The 12544-nt window shown below is 61.6% G+C and overlaps 1 protein-coding gene across 1 annotated transcript; it reads left to right on the forward strand.

Annotated features, from left to right (window-relative positions):
- The first annotated feature begins 1090 nt into the window (after positions 1–1090).
- On the forward strand, positions 1091–12153 carry PIP4K2C (phosphatidylinositol-5-phosphate 4-kinase type 2 gamma). The gene is given in 13 exon segments (XM_054295182.1): positions 1091–1235; positions 2415–2512; positions 2593–2689; positions 4725–4865; positions 5779–5925; positions 7501–7512; positions 7514–7540; positions 8096–8149; positions 8152–8211; positions 9113–9260; positions 9263–9361; positions 9916–10019; positions 12017–12153. Coding segments are annotated over 12 exon segments (1035 nt in total). The 5' UTR covers positions 1091–1235; positions 2415–2447; the 3' UTR covers positions 12098–12153.
- The last annotated feature ends 391 nt before the right edge of the window (positions 12154–12544 follow it).

The following is a 12544-nucleotide window of genomic DNA, read 5'->3' on the forward strand; positions in this document are numbered from 1 at the left end:
CACATGTGTCCCCAGGTGTCAAACGTGCCCCTGCAGTGGTGACCACACCTGTCCCTGCAGGTGTCACACCTGTCCCCGTGGTGGTCACACACGTTCCAACAGGTGTCATACCTGTGCCAGTGGGGTCTCACACCTGTCCCCATGGGGTCACACCTGTCCCAGGGGTGATCACACCTGTCCCTGTAGCTGTCACACCTGTCTCTGTAGGTGTCCCACGTGTCCCCACAGGTGTCACCCCTGTCCCCACAGGTGTCCCACATGTCCCCACGGGTGTCACACCTGTCCCTATAGGTGCCACACCTGTCACCGTGGTGACCACATCTGCCGCCACAGGAGTCACGCCTGTCCCTATGATGATCACACATGTCCCTGTAGGTGTGCCACGTGTCCCCGCAGGTGTCACACCTGTCCCTGCGGGGATCAGGTGCCCCCCATCGGTTCCCATGTGCCCGCAGGGACAGCCGGTGTCACCTGTGGGGTCGCACCTGTCCCCATGTGGGCCACACACCTGTCCCTAAAGCTGTCACACCTGTCGCCTGTGGGGTCACACGTGTCACAGTAGTGATCACACCTGTCCCCATGGGATCACACACCTGTTGCCTGCAAGATTACAAATGTCCTCTGTGGCGATCAAAGGTGTCCCCTGTCTGTGTCACACGAGTCCCCTGTGTACTCACACCTGTGTCCTGCAGGTGTCACACGTGTCCCCTCCAGGTGTCACACGTGTGCCCGTGGGGGTCACACCTGTCCCTGTGTGCTCACACCTGTGTCCTGCGGGTGTCACACATAACCTTATCAGGTGTCCCTGTCACGTGTTCCCTCCAGGTGTCACACGTGTGTTGTGCAGATGTCACGTGTCCCTGTCACACCTATCTGTGTCACGTGTCCCTGTCACGTGTCCCGGTGGGGGCAGGGCGCCCCCTGCCGGTTTCCCGCGCCCCCTGGCGCCCCCTGGCGGTTCCCGGTCCCAGCCCCGCCCCGCTCCTGGCGCCGTTTCCGGGTTCCGGTGCCGGGGCCGGGCGGAAGCGGCGGCAGAAACGGCGGAAGCGGCGGCGGAAGCGGCAGCGGCGGCCATGGCGGCGGCGGCGGGTCCGTGTCCCGGCCCCGGCCCCGGGCCCGGCCCCGGCGCCGCCCGCACCAAGAAGAAGCAGAAGCGCTTCGTGCCGCAGCGGGTGAAGCTGCCGCGGGCCGCGGACCCGCTGCTGGCCGTGCTGGCCTGGGGGGTCACGCACCAGGTCAGCACCGGCACCCCCGGGACCCCCGTGTCCCTCCCCGGACCCCGCGGCTCCGCGCCCCGGCACCCCCGTGTCCCCTCCTCGGGACCCCGCGGCCCTTGGGATGCCCGGTCCCCGGTGCCGGTCCCAGTCCCCTCCCGGGATATCCGTGCCCGTCTCTCCGGGACCCCCGCCTGTGTTCCCGGCACCCCCGCAGCCCCCGCCTGGCCCTTCTCTGGGACCGTCATTTCCCCCGGAGCCCTCGGTGTCCCCTGCCCGGGATCCCCATTGCCCCCATCCCGTGTCCCCTTCCCTCAGCTCCATTTCCCCGGGATCCCCATTGCCCTGCACCCCTGGACTCCATCCCCCCTGGATCTTCACTGTCCCCATCGCCCCGGGACCCCCATTGCCCCCATCCCTCAGCTCCATCCTCCGGGATCGCGTGTCCCCATCCCATCTGGATCCCATCGCCATCCGTGTCCCCATCTCATCCCACCCCATTGCCCCCCATCCCATGTCCCCATCCCTCGGCTGCGTCCCTTGGCTTCCATACCCCCAGTATCCCATGTCCCCATTCCGCCGGGATCCCCACTGTCCCCATCCCTCGGCTCCATCCCGTGGGATCCCCATTGTTCCCCATCCTGTGTCCCCATCCCATGTCCCCATCCCATATCCCCATCCCGTGTCCCCTTCCCCCAGGATCCCCATTGCCCCCCATCCCGTGTCCCCATCCCGTGTCCCCATCCCATATCCCTATCCCATATCCCCATCCCATGTCTCCATCCCATGTCCCCTTTCCCTAGGATCGCCATTGTTCCCCATCCCGTGTCCCCGTCCCATGTCCCCATCCCGTGTCCCCATCCCGTGTCCCGTTCCCCCAGGATCCCCATTGTTCCCCATCCCATGTCCCCATCCCGTATCCCTGTCCTGTATCCTTGTCCCGTGTCCCCATCCCGTGTCTCCATCCCGTGTCCCCATCCCATGTCCCCATCCTGTGTCCCCTTCCCTTGGCTCCATCCCTTGTCTCCATCCCCTGGGATCCTCACTGTCCCCATCCCCACACCTGGGGGTCCCAGGGGGTCCCTGAAGGTGGTTCCCAGCGCTCTCCCTGGCCCCAGGGGGTTTCTGGGGGTGTTTCCTGGTGGTCCCGGGGTTTTTGGGGGCGTTTCCCGGGGGTCCCACCTTGCCCCCCCTCCCCAGATCAACGAGCTGAGCCAGGTGCCGCTGCCCGTGATGCTGCTGCCCGACGATTTCAAAGCCAGCTCCAAAATCAAGGTCAACAACCACCTGTTCAACAGGTGAGCGGCACGGGGGGGGCGCAGGGGGATGTCCTGCAGCAGGGGACACCCCAAAACTGACGTGAGCCCCCCAAACTCAGGGAGAACCTGCCCAGCCACTTCAAGTTCAAGGAGTACTGCCCGCAGGTGTTCCGCAACCTGCGCGAGCGCTTCGGCGTCGACGACCAGGACTACCAGGTGAGGGGGGATTTGGGGGGTCTGGTGTTTATGGGGTGCCCAGGCAAAGGGAGGGATGATGGATCTGACTCCATGCTCTCAGAAGGCTAGTTTATTAATTTATGATACTGTGTTGTATTAAAGAATAGAGAAAGGGTACAGACAGAAAGCTAAAAAGATAATAATGAAAACTCATTACTGTTTTCCAGAGCCTCGACACAGCTGGCTGTGATTGGTTATTAAATTAAAACAATTCACGTGAAACCAATCAAACATTCACCTGTTGCTGAACAATGTCCAAATCCCATTTCAAGCAATTATATTATCATTGTTTACATTTTGTTTCTGAGGCCTCTCAGCTTCTCAGGAGAAAAATCCTAGTGAAAGGATTTTCATAAAATATGTCAGTGACACTATACTAAACTGTACTAAAGAATACAGAGAGGATACTTACAGAAGTTTAAAAAATAATAATGAAAACTTGTGACTCTCTCCAGAGCCCTGACACAGCTGGCTGTGATTGGTTATTAAATGAAAACAATTCACATGAAACCAATCAAAGATGCACCTGGTGCTAAACAATGTCCAAACCCCATTCCAAGAAATCAGATAATTATGGTTTACATTTCATTTCTGAGGCCTCTCAGCTTCTCAGGAGAAAAATCCTAGTGAAAGAATTTTCATAAAATATCACAGTGACACTGTACTAAACTGTACTAAGGAATAGAGAAAGGATGCAGACATGAGTTTAAAAGATAATAATGAAAACTCATGACTCTCCAGAGCCCAGGCACAGCTTGGCTGTAATTGGTCATTAAATTAAAACAAATCACATGAAACCAATCAAACATTCACCTGTTGATAAACAATCTCCAAACACATTCCAGAGCAGCAAAACACAGGAGAAGCAATCAGAGAATTATTGTTTTCATTTTTTCTCTGAGGCTTCCCAGGAGAGGAAATCCTGGTGAAGGGAATTATTCAGAAAATATGAAAATGAATTAATTCAGAATATATTCAGGATATTTTTTCAGAAAATGTTCTGAAATATATTTCAGGAAATGTGGCACAGGGGCCTGAGGGTTTCTGGCATTCGTCCACCTCAGGCAGGGCTGAATTCCATCAGGGTCCTCAGGGTCCCCATGTCCACCCTGGGGACAGCGAGGGGAGCTCCAGACTGTCACATGTGTCACATGGCCACCTGTCCCCTGGCTGTGCCACCTGTGCCATGGCAGTGTGCCCCCAGATTGCCCTGGCATGGAGCCCCCTGTGGGGGCGGCTGTGTCACCGGTGTCCCCCTGGATGGCTGTGTCACCTGTGTCCCTGGGTGGCTGTGTCACCTGTGCCTCTGACTGTGTCACTGGTGTCCCCCTGAGTGGCTGTGTCACTTGTGTGGCTGTGTCACTGGTGTCCCACGGGTGGCTGTATCACCTGTGTCCCTGGGTGACTGTGTCACTGGTGTGACAGTGACAGTGTCACTGTGTCACTGTGTCACCAGTGTCCCCTGGCCATGTCCCCAGGTGTCCCAGGTGCAGAGCCCCCTGCAGGCGTGGCTGTGTCACCCGTGTCCCCAAGTGGCTGTGTCACCAGTGTGGCTGTGTCACCGTTGTCCCCCAGGGTGGCCATGTCCCCTGTTTCCCTAGCTGTGTCACCTGTGTGGCTGTGTCCCCAGGTGTCCCTGGCGCAGAACCACCGGGGGAGGCAGCTGTGTCACCTGTCCCCTGGGGGTGTCACCTGTGTGGCTGTGTCACCAATGTCCCCAGCTGTGTCCTCTGTGTCCCCATGCCGTGTCCCCAGGTGTCCCTGGCGTGGAGGCTCTGCGGGCGTGGCTGTGTCACCTGTGTCCCCAGCTGTGTCACCTGTGTTCTCAGTGTGGCTGTATCATGTGTGTCCCCCTGGGGTGGCTGTGTGACCTGTGTGGCCGTGTCCCCTGTGTCCCCAGCCGTGTCCCCTGTGTCCCCAGCTGTGTCCCCCATGTCCCCAGCCATGTCCCTGTGTCCCCAGCCATGTCCCTGTGTCCCCAGCCGTGTCCCCAGCCGTGTCCCTGTGTCCCCAGGTGTCCCTGGCGCGCAGCCCCCCGCGCTGGGTGGGCAGTGGGCACCGCCTGCTGCTTTCGGCCGACCGGACGCTGGTGCTGAAGGAGCTCTCGAGCGAGGACGTGGCCGACGTGCACGGGCTGCTGGCACACTACCACCAGGTGTGGGCACGGGGGGCACAGGGGGCACGGGCTGCTGGCACACTACCACCAGGTGTGGGCACGGGGGGCACGGGGGGCACGGGCTGCTGGCACACTACCACCAGGTGTGGGCACGGGGGGCACAGGGGGCACGGGCTGCTGGCACACTACCACCAGGTGTGGGCACGGGGGGCACAGGGGGCACGGGCTGCTGGCACACTACCACCAGGTGTGGGCACGGGGTGGGCACGGGGGGCACGGGCTGCTGGCACACTGCCACCAGGTGTGGGCACGGGGGGCACAGGGGGCACGGGCTGCTGGCACACTGCCACCAGGTGTGGGCACGGGGGGCACAGGGGGCACTGGCTGCTGGCACACTGCCACCAGGTACGGGCACAAGGGGTACGGGGTGTCACCTGTGTGCCCAGGGTTGTCACCAGTGTCCCCCCGGGGTAGCTGTGTCACCTAGAGGTGTCACCTGTGTTCCCTGGAGGTGCCTGTGTCACCAATGTCCCCAGGTGGCTGTGTCACCTGTGTCCCCTGGGGGCTGGCTGTGCCCCCTCTGTCCCCAGCTGTGCCACCAGTGTCCCCAGGGTGGTTGTGTCACTGGTGTCCCCCAGGCAGCTGTGTCCCCTGTGTGGCTGTGTGACCTGTGTCCCTGCTGTGTCCCCATGTCCCTGGCTGTGTCCCCATGTCCCCGAGTCCCTGGCTGTGTCCCCATATTCCCATGTCCCCATGTCCCTGCAGTATGTGATGCAGTGCCATGGGCAGATGCTGCTGTGTCCCTGGCTGTGTCCCCATGTCCCCGTGTCCCCGTGTCCCGCAGTACGTGGTGCAGTGCCACGGGCAGACGCTGCTGTGTCCCCATGTCCCTGGCCGTGTCCCTGGTGTCCCTGGCTGTGTCCCCATGTCCCCGTGTCCCCGTGTCCCGCAGTACGTGGTGCAGTGCCACGGGCAGACGCTGCTGCCGCGGTTCCTGGGCATGTACCGGGTCAGCGTGGACAGCGAGGACACGTACCTGCTGGTCATGAGGAACCTCTTCAGCCACCGCCTGCCCGTGCACAGGAAGTACGACCTCAAGGTACTGGGGTGTCCCCGAGCCCCCCGAGCGCTGCTGTGGGACTGCCTCCCCCTGCAGGGGGGGTGGGACGGTGGGGACAGACGGACACGAGAGATCTCTGCAGCCAGATCTGGGATTTGGGGTTCATTGCAAAGGGCCAAGGGCAGGGCCCTGCTGGGAGCCGCCAGGCGCAGCTGGAGCAGGGCTGAGAGGAGAGAAAGGCAAAGGGAGAGAAGGCAAGAGCGTGGCAAAGAGATGAGAGAGTGGGGAAGAGTTCCTGTTACAATAAATCATCTTCTGGTCGTGGAATTTGGGGTTCATTGCAAAGGGCCAAGTGCAGGGCCCTGCTGGGAGCTGCCAGGCACAGCTGGAGCAGGACTGAGAGGAGAGAGGGGAAAAGAGGATGAGAGAGAGGATGAGAAGGTAAGAGACAGAGTAAAATAGAGATAAAAGAGCAAGGTTCCCATTACAATACAATAAATCTTCTGGTTGAGGAATTTGGGGTTCATTGCAAAGGGCCAAGGGCAGGGCCCTGCCGGGAGCTGCCAGGCACAGCTGGAGCAGGGCTGAGAGGAGAGAGGGGTAAAAGGAGAGAAGGCAAGAGCGTGGCAAAGAGATGAGAGAGTGGGGAAGAGTTCCTGTTACAATAAATCTTCTTCTGATTGTGGAATTTGGGGTTTATTGCAAAGGGCCAAGTGCAGGGACCTGCCTGGAGCTGCCAGGCACAGCTCAGAGCAGGCCCAGGAGGAGAGAAAGGTAAAGAGAGACAAGGCAGGAGCGTGGTAAAGAGATGAGAGAGTGGGGAAGAGTAAAGAGGATAAAAAGAGAGAGTAAAAGAGGATGAGGTTCCTGTTACAATAAATCATCTTCTGGTCGTGGAATTTGGGGTTTATTGCAAAGGGCCAAGTGCAGGGCCCTGCTGGGAGCTGCCAGCCACAGCTGGAGCAGGACTGAGAGGAGAGAGGGGAGAGAGGATAAGAGAGTAAAAGCAGAAGAGAGTAAAAGGGGTGAGAGGGATAAGAGTGTAAAAGCATAAGAGAGCAAAGTTCCCATTCAATACAATAAATCTTCTTCCGTGTTGAATATTCTAATTCTCACTAACCAGTCTACAAATTGGTTATATCTGTATCTAACAATACACAAATCCTACAGCATTTCCACACAGCCTGTAAGAATCATTACATCACCACACTGTGCTACATTTTAAACTTTAAATAAACTCCTCTTTGGGCCCCTTCTGCTAAGCCTAGAAACTACTCTTTGGAAACCCTAAAAACTCCTCTTTGGAGTAGTTTTAAACCCTAAAAACTCCTCTTTGGGCCCCTTCTGCCGAGCTGTAGGGTCTGCTCTGAGCCTTGGGCCTGTCTGCAAGCAGAGGGTGTTGTTCCACCAAAAGGGGATCACCTTCAGCCAGCCACACCGTTGTTTTCCAGTTGTTCAGTAACTGAGGGATCTCAAAGCTTGCTTTCATTTCAATCTCACTCATAGTTTCCATATTCTCAAAATCTTTTGCCAGACAATCATATTTACGAGGCTTTCCTGTTTCATCTTCCCCAACACCCCCAAACCCCCTCCTGTCACCTCTGCTCCCTGCAGGGCTCCCTGGTGGGACCGAGAGGCCAGTGACAAGGAGAAGGTACTGCAGGGGGGGATGCTGTGAACCCCCTAAATTTGGGGGGAGGGGTCTCCAGGCCCTGTTTTCCCTCCTCCCCAATAATGGCAGCTCATTGCCTGCCCCCCTCCCCAGGGGCCCCAGCCTGGGGTGTCCCCTCCATCCCCGGGGTGTCCCCTGCAGCTCAGGGGTGTCCCCTCCATCCGTGGGGTGTCCCCTCCATCCCCAGGGTGTCCCTTCCATCCCAGGGTGTCCCTTCCATCCCCGGGGTGTCCCCTCCATCTGTGGGGTGTCTCCTCCATCCCTGAGGTGTCCCCTCCATCCCTGAGGTGTCCCCTCCATCCTTGAGGTGTCCCCTCCATCCCCGGGGTGTCCCCTCCAGCTCAGGGGTGTCCCCTCCATCCCTGGGGTGTCCCCTCCATCCGTGAGGTGTCCCCTCCATCCCTGAGGTGTCCCCTCCATCCTTGAGTGTCCCCTCCATCCCTGAGGTGTCCCCTCCATCCCGGGGTGTCCCCTCCAGCTCAGGGGTGTCCCCTGCAGCTCAGGGGTGCCCGGGGGGCTCCCCCCATCCCTCCCCAGGGCAAGGAGCTGCCCACGCTGAAGGACGTGGATTTCCTCAACAAGAACGAGAAGGGTGTTCGTGGGGGGAGGAGCAGCAGCGCGAGTTCATGGACAAGCTCAAGAGGGACGTGGAGGTGGGAACGGGGGGGCTGCACCCCCAGAGGGGATTGAGGGGGGCTCCCTCCCCACCCCAAGTGACCCTTGGGCCTCCCAGTGCCCGGGCTCTGGGGGTCTGGGGGGCTCTCCCTGTGGCCATGGGGGTATCCCTCACCCCTAATGACCCCTTGAGTGTCCCCCCCAGCCCTGAGATCAGAGTTGTTTTGGGTTTTGGGGGTCTCTTTCTCAGTGCCCGGGCTCTGAGGGTTTGGGGGCTCTCCCTATGACCATGGGAGTGTCCCCCACCCCTAATGACCCCTTGGTTGTCCCCTCAGCCCTGAGAATTGGGTAATTTTTGGGCTGTGGGGGTCTCCTTTCTCAGCATCCAGGCTGTGAGGGTTTAGGGGGGCTCTCCCTGCAGCCATGGGGGTCTCCCCCACCCCTAATGACCCCTCGATTGTTCCTCCAACCCCGAAAATCGGGGGCTTTTTGGCAGGTGGGGGTGCCTTTCTCAGCATTCAGGCTCTGAGGGTTTGGGGCTGAGGGTCCCCTGTGCCCGGGCTCTGAGGGTTTGGGGGTTCTCCCTATGACCATGGGAGTGTCCCCCACCCCTAATGACCCCCAGCCCTGAGAATTGGGGGGTTTTTGGGTTGTGGGAGTCTCTTTCTCAGGGCCAGGCTCTGAGGGTTTGGGGGCTCTCTCCCAGCACCGTGGGGGTCTCCCCCCACCCCTAATGACCCCTTGGTTGTCCCCCCAGCCCTGAGGGTCCGGGGTGTTTTTGGGGACCATGTTCAGTATTTGATTACTGTGGGGGTCACAGTGCCCAGGCTCTGGGGCTTTTGGGGTGAGGGTCCCCTGTGTTCAGGCCTTGGGGGTTTTGGGGTGCCCCCCCCAGGGTTTCGTGTGCCCCCCCCCCCAATTCCCGCCGTGTCCCCCCAGTTCCTGGTGCAGCAGAAGCTGATGGACTACAGCCTGCTGCTGGGCATCCACGAGGTGGAGCGGGGCGAGCAGGAGGAGGAGGAGGAGCTGGAGGAAGAGGAGCTCGGGGCGGGGGGCGATGAGGGGGGGCTGGGGGGCCCCTACGGCACCTCCCCGAGGGGCTGGGGGGGCTCCTCAACTCCTACCGGCCCCTGGGCCCCGGGGAGTTCGACCCCGGCGTGGACGTGTACGCGCTGCGCGGGGCCGAGGGTGAGCCGGGGGTCCTGGGGGGATTTTGGGGGGTCCTGGGGGGCTTTTGGGAGGTTTGGGGGATTTTGGGGGGTCCTGGGGGGAATTTGGGGGGTCCTGGGGGGATTTTGGGGGGTCCTGGGGGGAATTTGGGGGGTTTGGGGGGATTTTGGGGGGTCCTGGGGGGATTTTGGGGGCTTTGGGGGGAATTTGGGGCATCCTGGGGGGGAGTTTGGGGGGAATTTGGGGGGGATTTTGGGCGGTCCTGGGGGGATTTTGGGGGGTCCTGAGGGGAATTTGGGGGGTTTGGGGGGTCCTGGGGGGATTTTGGAGGGTTTGGGGGGGAATTTGTGGGGTTTGGGGGGATTTTGGGGGGGTCCTGGGAGAATTTGGGGGGTCCTGGGGGGATTTTGGGGGGTCCCTGAGGGGAATTTGGGGGGTTTGGGGGGTCCTGGGGGATTTTGGGGGGTTTGGGGGGATTTTGGGGGGTCCTGGGGGAATCTGGGGGGGGTTTGGGGGGTCCTGGGGGGGTTTGGGGGCGCAGGCAGCGCTGACCCCCCCGCTGTGCCCCCCAGGAGCCCCCCGGCGCGAGGTTTATTTCATGGGGCTCATCGATGTCCTCACCCAGTACGACGCCCGCAAGAAGGCGGCGCACGCGGCCAAGACCGTCAAACACGGGGTGAGGGAATGGGGGACCCCAAAAATGGGGGGCACCCTGAACTGGGGGGCACCTCAAACACGGGGTGAGGGAATGGGGGACCCCAAAAATGGGGGGCACCCTGAACTGGGGGGCACCTCAAACACGGGGTGAGGGAATGGGGGACCCCAAAAATGGGGGGGCAACACAAACAGGGGGTGAGGGAATGGGGCACCCCAAAATTGGGGGGCATCCTGAACTGGGGGAGCACCTCAAACACGGGGTGAGGTAATGAGGGCACCCCAAAATGGGGGGACAACACAAACAGGGGGGGCACCCCGAAATGGGGAGGCACCAAAAACATGGGGTGAGGGAATGAGGGCACCCTAAAAATGGGGGGCAACACAAACACGGGGGGCACCTCAAACATGGGGTGAGGGAATGGGGGCACCCCGAAACTGGGGGGGCACCTGAAACAGGGGTGAGGAAACAGGGGAGCCCCAAAATGGGGGGCAACACAAACATGGGGTGAGGAAATGAGGGCACCCTGAAATGGGGGGGGGGGGGACACCTCAAACACAGGGTGAGGAAATAGGGGCACCCCAAAAATGGGGGGCACCTCAAACTGGGGGGGCACCTCAAACACGGGGTGAGGAAATGGAGGCACCCTGAAACCGGGGGGCACCTCAAACACGGGGTGGGGAAATGGGGGCACCCCAAAATGGGGGGTACCAAAAACACGGTGTGAGGAAATGTGGGGGCAACGCAAACACGGGGGCACCTCAAACATGGGGTGAGGAAATGGGGGGCACCCCAAACTGGGGGGGGGCAACACAAACATGGGGTGAGGGAGGCATGGACTGGAGGGGCACCACAAACACGAGGTGAGAAAATGGGGGGGCACCCGAAATGGGGGGGCACCAAAAACCTGGTGGGGGGCACCCTGAATTGGGGGAGCACCACAAACACGGTGTGAGGGGGTGGCATGGACTGGGGGGCACCCCAAACTCGGTATAGAGGGCACCCCAAACTGGCAGGGCACAGGCTGGGGGGGCACCACAAACACGGAGTGAAGGGGGCACCCCGAAATGGGGGGGGCACGGACTGGGGGGGGACACCCTGAACTGCAGGGATACAACCTGAACTGGGATGAGGGGGGGCACAGACTGGGAGGGCACCCCAAACTGGAGGAGGGCACCCCAAACTGGGGGGTGGCATTTCCAGCTGGGGCTGCCAGGGCTGGCTCCCCCGTGGGTTTTTTGGGGTGCTGAAGGTGGAGACAGAGAGGGGTTGGGGGGACCTGGGCCAAACCTTCCAAGGAGGATTTGGGGGGGGGGGGGGGGTTAAAGCCCCTGGCAGGGTCTGGGGGGGCAGGAGGGGTGGGGGTGTGGGGGGGTTGGGACTGGGGGGGTGCCCAGGTGGGGGTTGGGTCCTGTGGGGGGGGTCTGGGGGAGGGGTGGGTTCCCGGGGGGGGGTGCCAGGAGGGGCTGGGGGTCCCAGGAGTGCTCTGGGGGGTGTCAGGGGGTGCTGGGGGTCGTTCCCAGGGGTTAGGGATGGGGGGACATTGCTGGGGACACCCCAACCCTCACCCCCCCTGCCTCCAGGGCTCAGGGCCCGTGCCACCCCCCGGGTGTCCCCAATCTGGGGACAGGACAGGTTTAACCCTTGGGTGGCACCTTGGCTGGGTGAGCGTCCCCGCCGGGTTTGGGGGGCACTGTGCCCCCCCCAGGACCCCCCTGGGTGCCATGGCCGGGCTCTGGGGGCTCTGGGGGGGTCCATGCCCACCCTCAGAGGGGTTTGGGGGGTCACGTTGGGATTTGGCTGGGTTTTGGGGTGACCCACAGTCCCCAGGCTCTGGGACTTGGAGTCTCCATGCCGAGGGTCAGGGGATTTTGGGGGTCCCTGCCCAGGCTCTGAGAGGATTTTGGGGTCCGTATCCAGTCTCTGAGGAGTTTGGGGGTCCGTGTCAGGGGGTGCTGGGGGTCGTTCCAGGGTCAGGGCTCTGTTCCTGGGGGGTCTCTGAGCCGCTGCCCCCCCAGGCCGGAGCCGAGATCTCCACGGTGCACCCCGAGCAATACGCCAAGCGCTTCCTCGACTTCATCACCAACATCTTCGCCTGAGGGGGGGCCCAGCACCCCCCCCGCGGGACCAACCCCCCCCCCCCCAAGGGGGTGCTGCCCCCCCCCAACACCCCCACAGCACCCCCCCGCAGTGGGGCTCCACTGCTCAAGTGCCTTAACTTTATCCAAGGGGGTCCGGGGGGGGCTCGGCCCCAGCACTGGGGGGGGGTCTGGGGTGCCCCCCCATCCTGCACAAGGGGCTCTGGGACCCTTCTGCCCCCTCCCCAAGCTGGGAGGGGTCAAACACTACTTGCCCCGGGGGGGGGGGAAAAGGGGACCCCCACTCCTGACTGGGGGTGCAGCCCCCACCCCCGTTCCAAATGGGGCTGGGGGCCACTCCCTGCCCCCCTCCGTGTGGGACCTTGGGGGGCTGCAGCTCCCCCCCCTTTACTGCAATTCCCGGGGGGCAGGGGAGGACCCCAGCCCGGTGGGACCCCCGGGGGGGCG

The sequence above is a fragment of the Melozone crissalis genome, unplaced genomic scaffold (genome assembly GCF_028551555.1).
Source record: "Melozone crissalis strain CALT ecotype California unplaced genomic scaffold, PUWL_Pcris_2 ptg000537l_1, whole genome shotgun sequence".
In the NCBI taxonomy this organism is placed as follows: domain Eukaryota; kingdom Metazoa; phylum Chordata; class Aves; order Passeriformes; family Passerellidae; genus Melozone; species Melozone crissalis.